At 38.9% G+C, this 22,835-nt stretch overlaps 1 protein-coding gene across 1 annotated transcript in view; it reads left to right on the forward strand.

Annotated features, from left to right (window-relative positions):
- The window catches only part of kcnk3a (potassium channel, subfamily K, member 3a), a 38,488-nt gene extending 29,617 nt beyond the window's left edge, over positions 1 to 8,871 (forward strand). The window contains exon 2 of the mRNA XM_042390862.1: positions 6,308 to 8,871. Within this exon, the coding sequence (XP_042246796.1) occupies positions 6,308 to 7,227 (920 nt within the window). The 3' untranslated portion in view covers positions 7,228 to 8,871. The remainder of the gene's footprint in view (positions 1 to 6,307) is intronic.
- The last annotated feature ends 13,964 nt before the right edge of the window (positions 8,872 to 22,835 follow it).

Raw genomic sequence — 22,835 nt, forward strand, 5'->3', positions numbered from 1 at the left:
TTATTGTAAAACTCTTTGGTTATTAATCTATTGATCAACTTTATTTTTATTTTTTCTTTCACAGAAACACTGTCATTTCTCAGTATTGATAGTTTTTTGACAGTTTATTATCAGTATGTATGAGTTTAAAGCAGTATCAAGAACAACAAAACAAGCTGTAAACAAACCCTTGACATATCACCACCTCATACAGTTGTTATGGCACATTTTAGAAAACTTGAACATTCATTTGCAGTTGAGTTTCTGTCCAGTATTCACTCTCTGAGCAGATGGTTAACAATGGGTTTATCAGAGCTTTTTCACTAAAAGCAGCTGCCTGACATGGCCTGAAAAAAAAGGTTGATCTGAGGGGAACTGCAGAGTCAGGTGATAATTATTTGTAGGTTCATGACTACGAATGACCCCTTTTTGTTTTCTTTTGTTTGTTAGCCTCGTCGATTTTCTTTTTTCTGCTATCTAATGATGGATACCTGTCTGAAGGATAAGAGAGATCCAAATGAACTCTACACTGATATTTTGTGGTCAATTTGCGGCCTTTCTACCTGGAGAAAGTTTTTTACAGGACAATTCATACACTGAGGGAGTTTCAATGTTTCGACTTTAAAAGGCTTTAAAAGCAGACACATAATACATAAAAGAGATTATTCAAAAAACATTAAGGGACAATTTCAAATGTCAGTGACAATGTCGAAAAGCTTCACATGAAAGAAATTACAGCACTAAAAAGTTTAGTTGGAGCTGGTCAAAAAGAGGCCAAACCCTGTCCCTTTAATGCACACCAGTAAACACTTTGTGCTCAACCTAATTAGCCACATGAGATGCTATATCCTTTAATTATACCTCGCAATTATGCAAAGAAAACAAAATCCAACCGGCTACTGTTTCCACCTTTGCCTATCAGTCTTCAGTGAAGCCCTGTGCCACACACAAATGAATGTATTATACCAGGTGCCACTGCCTGGTCTCGAGGGTACAGAGATGTAGGACATTATCAGTCACCAGTGAACCCCAGAGAGCAGCACTGCCACCAGCATTTTTGTTACTGACTCTGTTTCCTGAACTTGCTTCTCATGAGACTCTGTGGAGACCCTTGTTAGATATACTATGTGTATATAACATGCCATGTTTCATATCACGATTTGTAATCCCACCAGTGTGCTCATCAATTATTTGTACTTTTTGGCATCTGTAAACACATACAGTGCTGTATTTCCTTTTTGTGGCCTTTAATGTCACATGTTGTGGACAAGTAACTAAGCTCTTTTTTAGTCACGTAAGGGTTTTAACAGCTTATCTGTTTTTATACAAATTCCTGATAAATTAGCCCCTGATAAATGTACTGCCTCTTTGAGAATCCGGCCCCATTAGGTGAGCTGATGCGCTTGATGAATAGGTTGTGCTCCTCATCTTGTTGGCGAGAACAAATTGTACCCGGTAATCAATGAAAATTTAATTGAGTGACAGAGAACTGGAGCCCTAACAGGCACATTATGCCATTCTTTGATGTATTTTCAAAGCCTGTTTTTATCCCGGCCTAATTAATCAGTATAATGAAGACTTTAGATGCAGTGGGTGACGTGGGTGATGTGTTGTCTTAGAGGCAGACAACCACTGGCAAGTAACTGTGCACTGAGCTGTCATCTGTGGAGACAAACTAGCAATAACAAGAGCAAAAGGTGAAACGACAACCAGAGACAGTGTGATATATTTTGCACGGCTACAGATGAGCAGTGTTGAAAGATATCACACAAATTTAGAAAATCTGAGAGAGGGCTAATATGGCACAGTACTGAATGAAGCTGTGCACCCATCTGCTAAAATGACTAACTTAAAAAAAGGGTGGTATAGGCCTTGAAATGAAATCTCCAAATGACAAAATGTTTGCAGTGTTTAGGAATGGCAAAGATATCACAAGGGAATATTTCTTCTCTCTGTAAAATGATTTGTTTTGAGGCGTTAGCTTAAATGATTGGCTGTAACTTATGATTCAGTAATGAGAGGCAGCAGCGAGGTGGGAATGAGAGTTTTGACTATGGTGCACCTGCGTTCTGCTGACATTTATAATCCTCCCCTGCTTGTTAGTTTTGCCTAATAAGTCTTTTAAAGGCTCTTATCTCCTTATCTTCAATGTTATGCAATTTTAATATTTTCTTTCACATGATAATTACAGAAATTAGGTTGTGAGACAATCAGCCTCGGGTTGCAACAAAGTCTTTGATACTTCTTTTACATGCTGCAACAATCCTTACTCAAATTGAGCAACTGAGCTAATTTTAGAGGGAATTACTGTTTCCTGATAGCCTGTAATTTCCCAGATGTCTCCTCTCTGTTTTTCCCCGTCTATCCATCAAATATGTGCAAATAGTTGTAGCCATTCCTTCATAATGACACTGCTATTTTGAAACTAAACATGCTCAGTGTTAATGCAGCCACACATGAGCTTACAACAGCTGGTGCAAGAATCTGGGGTTCTTCAGATGTCAATCAGATATCTTTGGTCCATTGTTTTTTTCACCTTTCAGAGCGGTGAGGCTGCACTTTTCCTCTGCCAGTGGCAGAGACTGTAATCCATGTAAACAGAGTGAGTGGCCCTGGTGGCTTTGCGCTGCGTGCCAGGACAAGCCGTGGAGACGTCCTGTCTCATGAGAACTTTGTCACTGTTGGGGGAGCAGGAGAAGCTGAAAGGATGAGAGGGGAGGATGAGCTTGTCATGCGGGCCTCTTCACTCTCTCACACAGCGGCAGGACTGCTGGCCTTGTCGCCTCCAGCTCCTGCGTCTGCTGCTGACGAGGGCTGCTGTCACTCCGGTCGTCGTCCCAGTGTTTCGATAAGCTGCTGACAGCTCCTGACAGGCCTGCAGCTCAGCCTGCGTGCTCACCTGAACACACTGTCCTGCTCACTCCGAAATGAATGGTTAATAAATTAGTGTACCTCATTCAGTGTGGACATACTGACTTTTTAAAGAAGAAATAACACAATATTTCTCTTATACTTCATATGGAATAAAATCTTTGCTCAGTTCAGTACACTAAGAGCCTTGACAAGAGACTAGTAATTAATACTGTTTGGTAATGTTTCCAAAATGGATAGATATCCCTGTATAACTGATGTTACTAATTCTCTTTGCTGACTCTGTTGCTCTTCTGTACTATTTAGGATGTCACATAAACATTTTAATGGCTTCATCACAAAAGTAAAACAAGAAGTAAACAGGCTTAAACTACCAGTCATTGTCATTACCAGTTATTCTTCTGACAATTTTCTCAAGTACTCATTGTTTTGTCTATAAAATGTCAGAAAATAGTAAAATATGTGCAACCAAAAGTCCAAAACCCAACAATATTCAGTATACCATCATATAAGAGAAAGAAAAACAGCAAATCATCACATCTGAGAAGCTAGAATTAATGGATGTTTGGGCATGTTGACTAAAAACAAGGGACTCAAACAAGTATTAAAACAGTTGCTAATAAATTTTCTGTTGATTGATTCATCGATTAAACAGCTAATAGTTTGCTAAACTAAACATGCTGTACCTCACCAGGAGACATTTTTGTTGTTTCCTACTTGTAGTCCTTTTCTGCTCACTCTCAGTCATGCTGTTTGGTGGTGCGATAATGGATAAATTTGATATTTCACACAAAATTAAACAACACAGTTTTTTGTATGATCTATATTTAAATGAGTGAACTTTATCAGAACAACTTATCATCAGCCTAACAAAATGTAGTGGTTAGTTTGTACTCATTAGATGAAAGTACACAACTATGGTAATGAAAATTAAGAAACAATTGGGATATGAAATTAAAAAGTTGCGATTATTATTTGATATGGATCAACTGGACTTTTATTATGTCAAAAAATATACAGTACTTCGAGCACTGGTGGTCAAACCATTGGGTGATTCAGAATACATTACGAAGTTTAAAAGAAGGAAAGATGTAGGCCATGTATTATTAAAGGCTTTTTATGATTATACTCAAGACTCAGAGTGCCTTGGATTTTCTCTTCTTTTTACAGACATTATGAAGTTTCTTTGAGACCAAATGATGAAAGGCAAGTTACATAAAACCAATCACATCATGACGCAAAAAATGTGATTTCATAGCAAACAGTATTTCTGTTCCATTTAGCCAAGAGCATAGTCAGAATTAAATAGCTGTGCAAGGTTAAAGCAAATACAATTAAGGATCATATATTTTCTGTTGCAGTTCTTGAGGAGGTGTAATAAATGATATTTAAAATGTAGCAAAGAGCCAGTTAAAGGTGCAGTGTCTAGAATTTAGTGGCATCTAGCAGAACAGACTTTGTTAGAAATGGGATATAATATTTATAAGTATGTTTTAATTAGTGTATAATCACCTGAAAATAAGAAATGTTGTGTTTTCGTACCTTAGAATGAGCCCTTTGTATCTACACAGGGAGCGGGTCCTCTTCCATGGCCGCCATGTTGTACCACCATGTTTCTACAGGAGCCCAGAAGAGACAAACCAAACACTGGCTCTAGAGAGGGACTTTTGCATTTTTCGCAAGTTTTGCAGCCACCGTAGGTTCTCCTACATGCTTGGAAGTGGAGGGTGAGGGGTACTCAGTTGGTTGCAATCTGCAACCTCACTGCTAGATGCCACTAAATCTTACACACTGGTCCTTTAAAATTTTTACCCTCTCAAATGGAAGTTATAATTTTCATATATATTCATGATGGATCAGAGTGCATTAATATTTGCAGATCTGAGCTGGAATGTGGGGGAACGGGACTGACCATATAGACTCAGAGTATGCATTTTTGATGAGCAGAATCCACTGGAGAAAAAGCAAACCACTAGTTGGTTATTGTAAAGGTCGAGAGGAATGAGGATTGGTTCATGTTATGAGAATTGAACATATTCTAGAGACACTAAGGTCATAAATTGACCGGAGAACAAGTCTTTCTGGTAAAAATGACTACATCGACCACTAATCAGAACAGAGTTATCACAAAATGGGATACATTTCATAGTTTGGATGAGACTAATAATAGGTAATGCAAAATGCCTTGGTGCTTGGTGAACAGGTCCATTTTTTCCTTCCACAGGGAGATACATCAGTTGTAATGGCTCTCATTTTGGCGGCACAACTGGGAAAGCTTTAAACAGATTTGGCACCAGACAGACAGATGGCTCGACCGCACGGATCAGTGTGACAATAAAACCAGAGCCCAAAGAATTAAATCAACCCCAAGAGTAATTACATTCAAACTATTGGTCAACCTTTTTCCATTCGCTGATCCCATTGTTATCAGAGACATCATCTCTCAGCTCCTGTGTACAACAGGTCCACAAGTGTGGAATATATTTCAGGCGGTAATGATGTTGCGTGCGAGGGCCTCGTATCCTGTGGGACAAGAGGAGTGAGAAGATGATTTTATTAGACAAAAGATTGACGCTTAACCTGAAACGTGGTGGAAAGGAAGATCAAATCCATCCTGAAATTCATGAGCTCTGCAGCGTGAGTGCATACAGGATCACTCAGACACAGTATGAGTCATACTGTATCTGAAATTGGCTGGTGGTGAACACTCACAAGTATTCTCCAAGTGGCCATTTCAGTAAATGCACATGTCACTGACAATATGTTTATACAGTAAGTGGTTTATCAGCCTGTTTTATGGGAAATAAATTAATGGAAAGTTCCTCCTCCGAACTTTGACATGGCATGCTCTGTGCCATAAAGTTGCTTAATTAACTCAGAGTTTAGTGGGGAATTTTTATTCTTTTTTTGGGCAATGTGACTGTACAGATGACTCAGTGGAGCTCGCTCTAACCACGCTGAATTTTTCCATTATGCTGGAGGAGTCTTATAATCCGAAGATTCAAAGGACTGCAGGGCAAAGAGGGATTTTCCTACACAACAAAATAAGGACCAATATTTGCAGCGTACCCTATGGTGTCCTGTTTATTTGATCTGTGAAAATGTACAGGACTAATTATGTGCAAATGTACTCATTAGCTGAAGCCACTCCACAGAGAGAAATTGTCGATGAATTATTCAAGCTCTCTCTCTCCCATACATGACATCAATACTCGGCCATTCCTGCCACACTGCTGTGCATTCTCATCTCCAATTGCATTCTGCCGCTTTGAAATGAAGAGTCTTTGAATTTATCAGAAGAGATGCTCAAAGAATACAAATCATTTATATCTGTCTGCTCCAGGTTTGACTATCTTCCCAGCCTCCAGCCTTCTCTCCTCAGACCCCTGTCCTCTGCACTGTAGATTTAATTAGTTCTGCCCCAGTAACCCTGTGCCTTTCTTCTTCTTCCCCTCAGGATATGGCCATGCAGCCCCCAGCACAGATGGAGGGAAGGTGTTCTGCATGCTCTACGCCCTCCTGGGCATCCCTCTCACCTTGGTCATGTTCCAGAGCGTTGGTGAGCGGATCAACACCGTTGTCAGGTACCTGCTCCACCGCCTGAAGAAGTGCCTTGGCATGAGGCGCACCGAGGTTTCCATGGTCAACATGGTGACCATCGGCTTCATATCCTGCATGAGCACTCTGTGCGTGGGAGCGCTGGCCTTCTCTCATTTTGAGGGATGGACCTTCTTTCACGCCTACTACTACTGCTTCATCACGCTCACCACCATCGGCTTCGGGGACTATGTGGCGCTGCAGAATGACCACGCTCTACAGAAGAAGCCACAATACGTGGCCTTCAGCTTCATCTACATCCTGACAGGCTTGGCTGTGATCGGAGCCTTCCTCAACTTAGCGGTCCTCCGCTTCATGACCATGAACGCTGAGGATGAGAAGAGGGATGCTGAGCAGAGGGCTCTACTCGCACATAATGGTCAGGCGGGCGGACACATCCACTGCTCTGTAGACCCGGCCTCCTCCTCCTCCACGCCGTCTGGGTGTGGCGGAGGGAGCGCAGTTGGAGGTAGTGGGGGAGGAGCAGCGAGCCGGGGCCTACGTAACGTTTATGCCGAGGTGCTCCACTTCCAGTCCATGTGCTCCTGCCTTTGGTACAAGAGCAGAGAGAAGCTGCAGTACTCCATACCCATGATCATCCCACGAGATCTCTCCACTTCGGACACCTACATGGAGCAGGGAGAGGCTTTCTCCAACCCCCTCCACTCCAACGGCTGTGTGTGCAGCCTGCAGCGCCACTCGGGCATCAGCTCGGTGTCTACTGGTCTGCACAGCATCAGCAACTACAGAAGACTCAATAAACGAAGAAGCTCCATCTAGAAACCAGGAGAACTTCATGCTTTAAGGTCATGTCCCACTTGTGTGCACCATGTGGTGAGGAGGAGCTCTGCTACTGCGCTCCTAAATTAGCTGTGGACATCAGGGGAACACAACTCCAGTCCGAAAGAGACGCAGCGCTCCTGATGTTTGCTTCTTTAAGGCGCTGAAAAGAATGGAGCTGCAAGCCAGACTCCAGCCATGCATTTAACTTCCATTAGCTAAGCACAAACCATTTAGGACTAACATCATTACTGATGTCACTGAGAAATAATGCTAATGGTAGTTTAAGGGGAATTAATTACACAAACTCTGAAACTGTTGCTGTTAGAAGACAGGGAAATTAAAATATGTGCAGCTCTTTCTGCACCTCTGAATTCTAATATTATTATACTGTAATGATATTGAATTCAGTATTTTCTTTGTTCATATGACAGAAAATATCTTCTAATAAGAAAAGGGACAAAGTACACTGTGAGCAATGTTTTTAAGAGGGAGTGGGGTGTATAAACTGTAAATAATGCCCCACTGAGAAAATACAAACCTTATTTTATTGAATAATCTTAAATCCACTTTTTCCAAAAAGAACTTTCCAAAAGGAATCTTTGGTTGTATGTATTATACTCACTTCAGTGAAATTAAAAAATGTATATATTTGGACACTTCACTTGTAGGTGTTATTGAGGGAAAGCCTATTTTTTCAAGTTTTCAGAAATAATCTCATTGTCTTCTCCTGTGTGTCTGTAACTGAAGTTCAGGTTCAAGACAAACTTTTCTGATGTGCTTCATCTATTTTCCTTCCATGAGAAAACTCACATTTAGAGGCATTTAACTGACAGTTTTGATCGAGAGTGATTGCGCAGGTATGGCTTAAATGACTCACTGAAGGACTTTAACCACTAGGCCTCCCTGCCGCCCCTCTCAGACCTCACTGTCGTATTTTGTACAAATCACTATGAATTTCTTTTTCATAGTTTCTTCCTGTGCATCAAACTATTTTATGTACTTGTTGCTCGTCATATGTTTTCATATAGCACAACTATATTCTACTATAGTTTAAACTAGAGCATGTAAGCTCACTTTGTGCATAGTAGAAAATCATATCTTATTCACTGCTGCACCTTAGAAGATTGTTGTATTATGCTTTAGGACACTGGAATTCAGTGCACAATTTTATTTCATTTTTTTTATGGAATCACATTTATGTTTTGTTATGTAAATGATATGCCCTAATTAATTCTGTCTTGTGTTATCAGTCTGAGTTGTTTGATTCCATTCTCTGTGTTACTGATGACTGAGAATAATAGCAACACACCTCACTAATAAATGGCCTCAGAGTTTGCACCTCATGCACTTACAGGGTTTTTGCTCCGGCCCCAAGTAACACACTTGATTCAGCCAACTGAGGTCTTTATGCAGTGTTCATTTTGTGTTAGACCTCTGACGGAGTTTTCTTGCATAATCTTTATTTTATTTTATTTTTGTAGTTTTGCTTTACAATGTCTCGATATTTTAGTCTTATCACATTCACAGTCACATTTTCATCTTTTTTTTCTACTGGAAGATACTTCTTAACTGCAATATACCCATTAACAATGTTCAGCATCTCTCAGTAACTGAGTGAAGGACATGTGTGTGTGGCTATACATTTACAGTATGCTTTTCCTTTAATCATAATAAAATATGATTTAATTTAAAACAATAGTTTATTTATTTGAGTGTCAACTGGTCTGAATAATCTAATAATCTTTTAGTCTTATTATATGTACATTCATTTATTGTTTGTATTGTTTTTGTTACTATTAATGATGTACTGAATCTAACTTGCATAACTTGCGCATGCGTCTACCAAAGATTATATGCATACAAGATAATACATCAGCGTTATGGTCATCTGCCAGAAGCTCCGTCATAAATTGACTTTTATTTTTACAATAAACTTTTTAGATCTTGGTCTTTGTAAAGTATACATTTTAACCAGATGAAGGATTTGAGTCATTGGATGTCTAGATCTTAAGTTATCAGAGAAACAAGCTGAGCCAACGTTAGCAGCAGCTCGGCTCACAGCCCCTCCCAGAAGTCCTGTTTCCACTGAACAGCATCAGAGAAACACTGATTTTTAACATGAAACAGCTTTTTCCAGTGTTTTTACCAGTTTTAATCACCAAGTCCACTTTGTTTTCCTGGTAAAAACCTCATGCACAATGAACACTGAACCAAGAGAAGCTGACTGCAACAAAGGCGATGGTATTTGTTTAACAATGAAGACAACAACTCCCATGATCCCACGCTACTTCACGACATCATCAAACTCCGTCTCGTGTTATTGTTTTGATTGAGAGACCCCTTGCAGCAGAAATTACATTTTGCATATTTAATATTGAATAAATAAATTGCAGATTGCAGATAAAGTGAGCAATAGTGGTAGGCATTAATACTGGATGTAATGAGAAAGCATTACATGGACCAACATTCATTCAGCTGAAAATTGTAGCTCTGGGCAACTCATAACAGGGGGAAAGGACAAAAATGACTTGTTACAAAACCAAAGAAAGAATGTTTTTCTTCTCAATGCTCCAGACCAAAGGTGCTCTATTGCAGAATTGCCTTATAAAAATATGCATTTGATCAAAAATAGAAAATATGAGTTGATATGAGAGCAACTAAAAGATATAATTTTCAAATATAAATTTTTTCCCATATTTTTTGTGTCTTATTTGTCTCTATCTGATGTTATATGTTTTTGTGCTTTTATATTTCCTTCCTGTTTTCACTTTTGCTTTTTTGCTTCTGTAAAGTACAAGACATTGCCTTTTAATTTACAAAGTATCCTGTATAAATAAAGATTTTAGGCAAGCAGATCTCATTATATGGAGTACACACACCTACCGTGTGAACTGGCTTGTTTGGACACTGTTGCAGCAAATCTCTGTATCTATACCCGCCTGTGTCACCATTGCTTTCATCATGGCTAACTTTACAGCCGGGCCTCAGTGCCATGTTACATAACCAAAGTTGGGATGAGGTGACTGAGTTTACTCACCCTTGTCATGATATTTATTACATAACTGTCACAGTGGCACCTGTATAGCTGAAACCATAAAGCCTGTCTTCCGCTCCACTTCCAAGAAGAAAGTTCCCTGACAATCAGGAGAGATCTTGATGTCCTTCATTACCTTTCATCACTCACCCTGCCAGGTTTGACCTGTATCAGCACTCTGCAGCTGCACAGTGCTCCTCACCAGCTCATCGCTATCTTCACATCACCTGTCGCTCTGGTTTACATGACAACCACATACACACATACACCCATGACAGAGTAACAACATTTAAAGTTGTGGGATTTTTTTTGTCTGTAATACAAAAGAAATATAATCAAATAAGTGATGTTACAATTTATTTGTGTATCTTCTGTCAAAGTGCACCATACATAATCATCAAGCTTTTTGTTAGTTTGTATAATTATGTGTCCGCTCAATTTTAACTAAGGAGTTTATCTAGGTAGCAAATCTCCCTCTTGACAATATTATCAGACATCACAATATCAATTTCTACTGTTACGCAGACGATCAATGACTATATATTTCAGTTTCACTGAATGACCCCACTTCTTTCAGTGTTCTTATTGCTAAATGAGGAAATAATGATGAAATTACAGTCGAAAGCCCGAAGTCTAAAGCTCTGAATCCTGATTATGCCTAAAGGCGCAATAACAGTTCAGATGATTCAAATGTAAATCAAATGTTCAAATGTGTGTTCAGAAACACCGGCCTTTACTTTCCGTTATGATCAGAGGGGTAACACACAAATGTACTGTACCTTTTTCTTATGTAATGTCACTTCTATGATAAACTTTTGTGTATTTAATGTATATAACCATAAAATTACGGATTGTGACTTCAGCAAGATGAAATCACACCTAATTAGTGAAACGATGTGGTGCACTGTTTCTCTGATTGTTTTTTAAGATCCCCTCCTCTGGAAATGTTTGTGAATAATTTGTGTCTGATTTATCCACAAAAAAGTGAAATTACATAAAAGCACACCAACTCCTTCTCTCTGATTTAAAAATTCTGACTTTGTGATTATGCAAATATTTTTAACTTTTAAAGTTTAAATGTTGGGCCTAAGATGTCTCCTACTTAACTGAAAAGTCCACTCTTAGTGTATGTGGACTGGAGGTTTCACAGTTTCACATTTCCACATCACATTGGGCAAATTGCATAGTAGACCAAGATTGGCTTCTAAAAATGTGACATCTCCTAATCATGTTCATAAATGCATGTATTAAACTGAGATAAACTGAAACTCAGAGAAACTTTCCACTTTCAGCAGATGAATGTGAGAACAACCTTCATAGTGTCAAACTCTGCACATACATGATTCTGCACAGTGAAGCTCAAACATCCAAGAGAAGGAACAATAAGAAAAAGACTTTTATGAGTAGTGGCGGTGGGATTTGTTTTTGTAAGCAGGGTCGTAAGCAGGATCAAGAAATCTTGGGGTCAAGAATCCAGTGTTCCCCAGAGCAATATCATCCCCCTAAGAAATCTTTTTTATTAGCCACCAAAAAAGTCTGTAAAGAAATCTGTTCTATATTATTTGACCGTAAAACACTACAAGAATGTCTAAATGCTGTTTCAAAGCCTTGTCGGGAATATAAGAATTGGAGAGCATAGAAGATGTATTTCTTGCTGGCATATTTATGTTTTTGTCTTTGAACAAATGTCAGAATGTCAGAATCAGGTTTAGAGTCAAGGCTCTTTTATGGTAGGTCGCTCGACACTTTTGAGAAGTGTTGCTCTACTGAAATGACGGATTTTTGACAGAAAAAAGCACTTTCTTTTCATGTCGCACACCTGGAGAATGTTATTATGACATAGACACCGTCATATTTTGCAATGTGATTGGATAGTGTTACCTATGTTGCCATGGAGATTATAGTTTTTACTGAACTTCCTTCCCTTTGGTCTGTGTTTAGATAACTTGTAACATCCTTGTTTAATTAGTCCTGGTTGGCAATTGGTAAATGGTAAATGGACTGCCTTTATATATAGTCTTCTGACAGCTCAAAGCGCTTTTACACTACAAGCCATATTCACCCATTCACACACACATTCATACGCTGATGGCAGAGGCTGCCATACAAGGTCCCAACCTGTGCGTCAGTAGGATCTAATCATTCACACACACATTCACACACCAATGGCACAGCCAATGGGAGCAATTTGGGGTTCAGTATCTTGCCCAAGGACACTTTGACATGCAGGCTGGAGGAGCCAGGAATCAAACCGCCAATCTTCCGATTAGTAGACGACCCACCCTACCTCCTGAGCCACAGCTATCAGTATGATATAATGTAACTAAACAAGCCAACTGGAGAATGGGATCTGGTTACCATGGAGACAACTGAAACCATTTGCCAAAGCATAAATTGAAAATGTCACGCAACTATTTAATTTCTGTTAAGTGACACTTATCAAAAGGGTTGAGCGACCCACCATAAATCAGCCATTATTCTTCCTTCCCTTAATTCTCTAAAAGAAAATAATGATTGTGACAGTTTATTTAATTCTGAAGGGTTAATTCCTTTACTTCTGTTCCCTTTAGCCAGGTAATGGATTCAAACACAGGTGGCACTGCCACTAACCTCACAAAGATGTCAATCTCAGTCCTTTTTAAAACAAATAACAGCTGAAGAGCCTTTCTTTAGGTCTTTGAACACAATCACAACATACTACTGTAGCATATGTGACAGCAAACATGTAAATATTTATGGGTTTAAGGACACAAATTACTTCTGACAGGCTGCAGTTCTTCATGCTTGGAAAGTCAAGCATTACAAAATGAACTGAGGAAATATTCAATCTGAAGTGATGTTTTTCATATTCAACAATTTTTGTTGTTTTACACTAATATAAACACCAGAAAACATTAATTACAAATTACAATAAACTGCAAAGACATATGTATATAATTTTGTGGAAATTTGGAGCTTGCTAACTAAGAAACACCGCTCTGGATGTAATTAAGCAAAGAGATTTAACTTAATCGATTACGGAGACATTTGGATACAGCCTCAGTGCAGAGTTGACACATGAGATGCTACTCTAAGTCTGCTGGAAAAGCCTCCATAGTTATACTTCAGAGAAGGATTTGCTTCCCAAACAACCTTTGCTCTAGACAAAACATAACACCAAAAAGAAAGATAGAACTTGACCCAAGAGAGGCCAGCTGGATAATATGGAAAATTCCTTCACAGATCCCCCCTTGTTGATCAAAAGATCAATAATAATTAACTACGATATTATCCTTCAGAGTTGGAGTAATATATACCTGCCTTAATCAATCAAACCTCATTTGTCAAACATCATGTGAATCAAAGTTTACAAAGATTAATATGAATAGATTTTATAACAATTAAGAATTAATAATGCAATGTAAAATTACTAATGTAATGTAGTAATCTTATGAATGTAGTGTAATGTAACTACACTAACTATATATACTTTAAGATTAATTATAAAAACAAATCATAAACAAACCAAAAGAAAATGCACACATGGCTCTTAGTTCACATACGTAAGGATACACTTCATCATCTATTAGGGTTTTTCCATTCGTTCAACATTTCATTGTTTTTAAACATTTTCATCTTCATTCATCATTTCATCAAAGATATTACCCAGTGGAACCCAATCTTCGAATCCTCGGAGGTCATCATACATCACCTCCAAACCATTATCATTATTGCCATTTGCTGAGTGGCTTGAAGAGCAGTAGTGATTCTCTTCAGGTGGTTTGTCTCAGAACCACAATAGTGGTGACATAATTAACATGGTGATCAAGAAGAATACACATAAGGCTAAATCCACAAAAGGATTGAGCGGCTTTTGTGACTGCTAAACCTGTGCACTGCAAACTGCACTGTCAAGGAAATAGCTTCATGGTTCACATGTGCGGTGGCATATCCAGGACATTTTGACTGGGGTGGCCAAGATGGGACACAGAGCTAGTGTGGGGTGACCATGGCATAGCAAACCTTAATGAATGACAGGAGATCAAAATGTGTAAATACAGACGTTCAATGCATCACTTTGCTTCAGCATAGGCACAGATAAACTCATGTTAGCATCCATTGTAATATTTGTGCTCAAGGCCAGGTTGATGTTTTTATATTTTATAATACAGTGTTAAACTAAAGGTGCCATGCTGATCACCCACAACAACTAAATTTAATATTACAACCTTACATTGCAACAGCACTGACATGCAGCCACCATTCCATTCAATTTTTTATTCCACGTACATCACATTTTCCATTTCCACCTATCACAGTCTCTGGGAAGCAGTGGCTATTTAAACATGTCTATTTTTGATCAGTAATTCTGTTCAGGAGAGGCATCACATTTTCTAAGAGCCGTTTCCCTGTAGTGGAGTAAATATGTTATGTGTAACAGGTTCAGAATGGAGCTCTGGTTCAAATTGGTGCAACACATTTATTCACAGGGGTAACTTTTGCAAAATATATTTTAAAAAAGGTGTCAGCAATGTTATTCATATCATTGTGGCGTTAACTCAGCTTGCATCAGCTCTACTATCTTTGAACTGTGAACTTCAATGTAATAACTTTAGCTTACAGTCCTGCTTTAATGTTTTCAATGGACTTCACTTAATTTAAACATCCTGTACACAATGCTACAAACATCTACATGTAAACTGCACCTTAACATTTTCTACACAATACAGAAACAATATCGAGCATACATAATCGTAAACATATTTTCTCATCTGTATGAGTAAAACTCTCATATGTTCCATAGATGTCTCTTACTCAGTTTAACTAATTGAAAACATCACATTACACCTTTAACTGTGTTTACTGAATGACCTTGACAGTATAACAATGGCTGGGAAATACAATAAACCTCATTTTCCAGCCTGTGTTCCTATAGGCCCACAGGTTTAACTTGGCTGGTTAACTGCCTCTATTCTAGTAACAATCTTAATACACTCTGAACACAAATGAAATTATCTACATGACACAGTAATATGCTATTAAACAAAACTGGACAAACTACTATGATGGGTGTACTTAAACTAAAAATTCCACGGGCTTTATCGTATCAAAATTGCCACTAATGCTGTCTATTAACACACGTTAGACTGTGAATTACATATGCTAATCACTAGCGTGAAATGTTAATGCTTCCAGCACATAAACACATCCCAGCCCCACTTGTACCTTTAAATTCACATCGTATGCAGTGCCAAACCAATGGCCACAACACAGGCGTTTACTCTATTTTGTCACCATAACAGTCCCATTTTAATTTTCTTACCTCTGCAAAACATATTTAAAACAGCTACCAGCACGTTACTCATGGTGGCGTTAGCTCAGTTTGCAGTCACTGTGCCAGAGTCCTGGCTCCTGACGGCCAGTACGTACTTTAGATTTCAAGACCTGCTTTTTTTCTGACTCATGGTTAAAAGTCCACCGACTAGAGATCAGCTCTCACAGCCTCAGTCATACCATTACTATAGTAGAAGGAAATGGCAAACTGGCCCTATATCAGCTGATCAGCTGTCATCATTGTTTGACCAGCGTTGTCCCACCTTATTGTGCTGATGAACTTGACCAACAAACTATCAGATCTGTGGTGGCCACATGGGTGACCAATGAGATTTCAGGGTGATAGCCACCCCCTAAAATTGCCATTGAACATGTGCCTATGTGAAAACTGCCTAATTCACAAAGACCAGCGCTAATTGCCGCACACAATTAGGGTGGAGCGTCTGTGCACAAACTCACTCCTCTCTCTGTCTCTCTCTCTCTCTCTCTCTCTCTTCAAATCTTCAAGCTTGTGAGGCTTGAATGATATTGAATTGATATTGAATGATATCAAGGGCGGATCAAGTAGATATGGTGTGTGGTAGGCTTATCTCGGACTTTCAGCTGCTAAAAATAAAAATGTCCTGACAGCTCTGATGGAGCTCAGGATTCATCCATAAGGGCTGCTTTATTACAAACAATTCCACCGTATAAACCTGGAATCTGTGTCTAACAGCTGACCTGTGTAGATGTGTAGCAGAACACAGAACATTAATTACTGTCAGATCCTGACCGATCCGGTGTTAATGAAGTTACCACTGCTGTGCCGCTGGCATAAATGCAACAGCCTCTTTCACAGTTTGGAGCCCACTTATCGTTTCAGCTGCTGTGTGATGCTGCAGCTGGCTGTGTGTCACAGCCAGCTGTGGGCAACAAACAGAACATCAGTACTGATGTTTCTGCGAAATCCCAGATAAATTCAGTAACACCTGAACAACATTATTGTAAGATTCAGACATTAATCTAACATGTTTCAGACCTGCCTGAGTCACATTAATAGCTGTAGCCAATTCTGTTCTCTATTTCAGTAGATTATGTTATAGATGTGAATATTACAGAAGTAAAAGAAGCAAAATACATGGAAGTTGGTTTGTGATTGTGGAGAGCTCTGTCTGTGCACCCCTCTGCTAATTAAAGACACGCAAATTGAGGCTTTTGTGCTGTCTGCAGTTTCCATTATGGACCAATCTCTGTGCTGAAATGTGGAGAAAAGCCTGAAACACTGGAAACCGCTCCGCTCACTCAAACAGACACAAGTCTTTGCATTTTTAATCAAGTGTTAGCTCAGTCTTTGTAAATTTAAAATGTGTGGCCACCACTAAATTGTGATCTCTCTGTTTTCTCATACAACCGGATAACTATGTGGGCAATAACCATGGGTGATTTGTCCAAACAGTGGTGACCTTCTCTTTTGAAAAGTTTGTTCAGTGTTGTCAGTTACATGTAACCCCAGTTGTTTACATCTGTGGAGGACTAAGTTTATGGATGCCTGACCAGTATATTCAAATATATGGCTTATTAACGTGACTCCTGCCCTATCTTGGTGAGCAGTCTCAGTATGTAACAGGTAAGGGTCAGTTAGTATGTTCTGTCCTTTCAGTTCTCCACTAGTACTACAGACCTGAAACTCCCCTGTACATCTATACAAGAATTGTTCAGTCACAAGTTCCCTGAGGAATTGAAACCCAGTTCTCTGGAGAGTAGTGGTAAGGCAGTGGACCCCATCAGCTGTTATGTTTTCAGTTTTAGTGGGATCCCAGGTCAGCAAAGACATAAGTGAAAATGTCTATCATGCCCTGGACTCCCAAACCACTGGTTTACTGCTAAGCACTTCAGTGCTCCTCAGTCCTCTTCTTCTTTTGTATAGTCTGGGAACAACCCTACTCAGTCCTGAGTGTGGCCACTTCAGCAGATTCCCTGATTATTTGGGAAACGGTGGAGTCTCACCTAGTCAGGGGCTTGGCCAGGTGAAACTATTCAACTACATTTACTTAGCTACAGTCTGTTGTGGTCTGTGGAAATCCCTCTTCTGGTTCTTGCACGTGCTTGCAGTGGCTGGCATAGACCAGACGGCTGGACACGTGGCTCTCTCTTTTACCTTTGCCACTGATGCTGTTGTCAACGGCATCAGGAATGGTTCTTTTCCATTAAATCATCACCTTTCTCAATGTTTCTGTTAGTATTACTTCAGTTAGTCAGTTAGTCAACATACTCTGGCAGGTATTCATCAGTTCAAAGCAGAGTGTTTTTGTGGGGTGTCCAAAGTACTCCCCATTAATACTGCAGTCATTCTCCAGTCTCCTAGACATGACATTCATTGATATTATTCAATATTTCATTTATGAATTTATTTATATTTCCTTTGTTTATATTTATCTTTACCTTATCTTCATGGTCTATGTGTGTGTGTGTGTGTGTGTGTTGTCATCCTTCCCACAGCTCCACTCTCCAGACTGGGGTGTCTGATTTCACATCAGCTGTTTTTTTTTTTTTTTTTACGTTTTTCACATTTTTCTTACTATTTTTACCATCACACCTGTCACAAGTATATAACTTCTACAATGTATAATTCTTACATCATATATTCTATAACCATATGATTTCAACCAATCTAACTGCTTTTTACAGCTTTATTTAACAAGAGAGGATGAAGAAACCCATTTAGGGTTAACCTCTGTTGTGGACTGATTGTTTACCCGTACTTTCGACATTCACAGTAGCATTAAACACCAAAACATGCAGACACACACACACGACAGACACTCAATAAATTCAGCTGCAGCATGCAAATCTCTGCTCTCTCTCTAGCCTGCTTTATTTTTTTATTTATGTCAGTGGCAGCAATTTGAGAATATCCATTTATTTATTCATAATAAATGAACCCATGTACACTATTTTATCGGCGCCAAGGTCTCTTAATATGGATACAATTTCAGAACCTCTTTCCCTGTGGACATAGACTCACACTACAGATATCAATTACACTGAAATAAACCTACCATTTATCTATCAGAACGTCTTCCCAGGGATGTAATTCCACTGTCATTAATTTGATCAGTTTTATCTACATCTGATCACAATTCGAAGTTGGTCCAGAAAATATACTAACCAACCACTGACATATGAACAACCTTTAATTTGACCTATTTCACACAACACAGCGAGTTAAACCATTTCTCAGCTCACCTGATTTCTCTCTCTTTTCTGCATATCACAACTTTATCACTGTTTATGTTCACGTGCATATGTGATGCACAGTCAGCACTCACCAGACACTGAAATCTGATCTTATTCAGATATCAGATGTTCACGGCCAAATTGCAGAAAATATACAGGTTCTATGGATCTCATCAAATGCAGACATGGCAAGGCAAAAATTAAAATAAAATTTGCACTTACCACGTCTTAGTTCTGTTGAGATCCTGCTAACAACGCCAAATGTTGTGGAAATTTTAGCTTGCTAATTCAGAAACACCAGGAGCTTTGGATCTAATTAAGCAAAAAGATTTATTGACAACTTAATCAATTAAGGAGACATTTGGATACAGTCTCAGCACAGAGAGTTGACACATGAGATGCTACCCTAAGTCTGCCGGAAAACTGTCAGCCTCCATAGTTATACTTAAGATAAGGATTTGCTTCCCAATCAGCCTTGGCTCTTGACAAAACATAACACCAAGAAGAAAGGTAGAGTTTGAAACAAGAAAGGTCAGCTGTATAATATGGAAAATACTTTCACATATGCTGCCTCTTTTTTTCTTTTTTTTTGTGGAAAAATAATATTCAAGGTCACTCATATCCCAGGGCTTAATCCACATAAACTAAATGCTTTCATATGTAATTAGTCAGTAGCTTCAGTGGTTGTATGGAGCTATCTCTGCTGCCATACATCATATTCAAAAAGTATTTTCTATCACCAAGAAAGTAGCTTGAAGTGGAGAATCCATACAACATAGAATAATCTCTGGATGAGTCCTTTTGAGAGGCAGTGAAGCAGATTCACAGGAATAAATTAAAGTGGAGAGGATGATGGTGGTTGTTTAGTGGTTGATGGGTTTACTCCATTCAAATCTTTAAGAGTCTGCACCTCTGAATGTCCAGTAGTATGTTCCCTTCACATTTTAGTCCCATTGCATTGCATTAAGCCAAGCCATTTTTCACAGGAAACTGGAAATACGCCTGTCTGCCAGGACCTTTATCTCACCAGTGGAGAATGCCATTAACAGCCTGCTCCACTCTGTGCTGTTAATCACGTAGAGAGGAAATGTCTTTTTATATGCTGAAAAGCTATCTCTCCTGAAGAACACAACATGTGGTTGTGTATTACTTAACCGACATGTCAAAATTACAAATTGCACCCTTTTCCTGTCATGTTTTTTATTTCTTTCAAGCACCCAGCCATTTGCTTTCTTGAAACTGACAGCAAAGAAACACTTAAATGTCACATTGTTAACCTGATGCGCCAGATGGTTTGTTACACAGAACCATCTGAGAACTCTTCCTTGGAAACTGTTTGGAAAAGAGCAGGCGCTCTCAAAAAACACTTGGCAGGTGATTGGATGAACCATCTATTACCATCTATTACCGTTTTACCCTGCAAGGCAGCTTGATTCACAAGATCACGAGATCCTCATAGGACACTGATTGGTCTGAACCACTGGTGGTCCAGCTGCCTTGCAAGGTAAACTGGTTGTTGCCACTCACTAAAAAAAAACAAAAAAACAACAAGATGTTAGTCATCAAACACATGTCAAGCTCAATCTGTGAAATGGCAATTTTACTTTCTCGTTTCCTTTTTTTCCCTTTTTTTTCCTCTGTGCCATGTGTCCAACAACTAAGTTGGACATTGTGCTGAGAATTTCTATGTCAAGCTTTTTATTTATTTGATTAAACATCAAAGATGAAACAACAAAGATGAATTACCACACCAAGACATCCCACCAAGTTAATTTAGATTAGAAAAAAATAAAAGAGCAAATGTTTATTCTGCACTGTTTAGCTATAATAGGGTTGGCTTATTGTTACCTTATTTTTCTTATTAGGCTGTGTGTTTGTATTGTTAACAACATAACAGCAACTGTCATTAACACTAAAAACATGTAAATAAAGCAAAAGCAAAATTGAGTTTTCAAGATGAAAATTTTCATGATGAAATGCAAAATCTGTTTTCAGTCCCTACCCCCTTACAAATATCTTGGTGTGTACTTGGACAGTAAATTAAACTGGAAAAAGAAACACTGAAGTTGTATTCAAGAAGGCTCGGTCAAGACTATTCTTGAGGAGGCTAAGATCCTTTGATAGAAGCAAGATCAATAAGGTGATCAGAAAGGCTGGCTCTGTGATTGGCCTTAACCCAGACTCATTTGAAGTTACTGTAGAAAAGAAAACAAGAGCCAAACTAAAAACGTTTCTGTAGTTTGAAGGCCATCCATGACAGTGTTTTTAACAGACCCAGAAGCTCATTCAGTGAGTGAGTAGTGATGCTTCAGTGTTCTGCTAAATGACTCAGAAGGTCTTTTGTTCCAGCAGCGGTCAAATTTTTTAACAAAGACTTTTAGATCAGACTTTTAGCACCTTTCAACTGTTAATCATGTCTCAAGTAGCTTTTTATGGTGTTATTTATTTGTTGTGTACTGTGAATGCAATATCTTTATTGTTTGTTGTCTGTATGAGTTGATTTGGTGGCAAATGAGTTTCCCTACTGGGGATTAGTAAAACTATCTAATCTAATGAGAGAGTGATTAATGAAATATTTGAAAGCAACAAGTGCAGGGATTAACTGAGGGATGTGAAACTTTGATAACCTGTCTTCATCCCATTTATATGGCCATGGTACAAGATTTGATACACTTTAGTGCAGTAGTAGTAGTGAAGCTACTAGTAGATGTGTGATGATGTGTGATGATAATGCATATTCAATAGATCCCTATTCAATGGACAGATGTGTGATGATAATGCCTATTCAGTAGGCTGTGAACAGTCAAATTGGGTGGTAATGTGGTGAGAAACACAGGACAATGCACCAACAAAGGCAGAGAAGAAGAAGACTGCAAGCCAATAAACATGGATGTAAACAACGCAGGATTTAAAATACTTTAAAATCAGTTTTGCAAATGGATTCAACGCAGTTTTGGTGAGTAACAGTAGCTGTAAACACAACTTGTTTATTTACAAGAAAACACCTCAAGGCACCTTTAACTATAGCAAAGTAGCTTCTGCAATTTCTTTCTTTAAAGGAAGAGAGGTAGCCCAGAAGCTCCTTATCTTTTATGTCTCTGGTCTTTCAATTTTGGTCAATTTCAATCTACTATGCTGACGTGATGATGAAGGATCTATGTTGCCAAAATATTAGAAAAATGAAATCAAATAAATGAGAAAATAATGTATTTAAGCTAAGCAATTGATTTCAACAACAGAACAGGTTTTAAAAACATACTTGCAGGTCGTCAACCACATTCATTACAACAGAAATCAAAATATAATCATATAAGAGGGCATCGGGGTGATTTTTTTTAACGAGACAAAATTTGCAAAGTGGGGATCATTTTTCTCTGTTAGGTGATATTTAAAGACTGAAATTTCAGGAAGATTGACAGTGTTTTCATTTTTTCCCCACTAGCACCTGGAGCTTTTGTCGCTCTGTCAGCAGATGAAATGTTGGCACGTTCGTCATAATGACAGATACGGTAAGTAGGCCACTCTGACTTCCTCGTTCTCGCTTCTTCGCTCTAATTCAACTCTGATTTCCTGTAACTGCATGTTTTGTGTTACTGGGAAAGTGTGAAAGCAATCACAGGAGAAATCAATGTGGCAATGCAGGCGACTGTGCTGTACAACCGAGTGTATGAGTGTCGAAATCAATCAGAAATAGGTGCTAAATGGCACACTTCCAAAATACATACATATATTTTCATTCAAGTCTGAACACATTGACCCTGCTCCATCTTCATTTTACACCTGAATCAACTGGACATGCTGGTTTCAGATTGGCTGTAATGGGATTATTTTAACTGATGTAAAGGGAAAATGGCATCCAGAAAGGGGGATAGTGGGGAGGGTCTCATCTTATGTGATGGTCTGACATTACTGGTGTTACATAACTGTGACCTCCGGCTCTGCTGCCGCTGACTCCGGCTCAGCCCCCATTCCCTCCCCCACCTCCCATCTCCTCTGTAATCATTCTGCTTGCATGGCCTCAGACATGAGGCCAGTGATGTGG

Source organism: Thunnus maccoyii, chromosome 17 (assembly GCF_910596095.1).
Source record: "Thunnus maccoyii chromosome 17, fThuMac1.1, whole genome shotgun sequence".
Taxonomy (NCBI): domain Eukaryota; kingdom Metazoa; phylum Chordata; class Actinopteri; order Scombriformes; family Scombridae; genus Thunnus; species Thunnus maccoyii.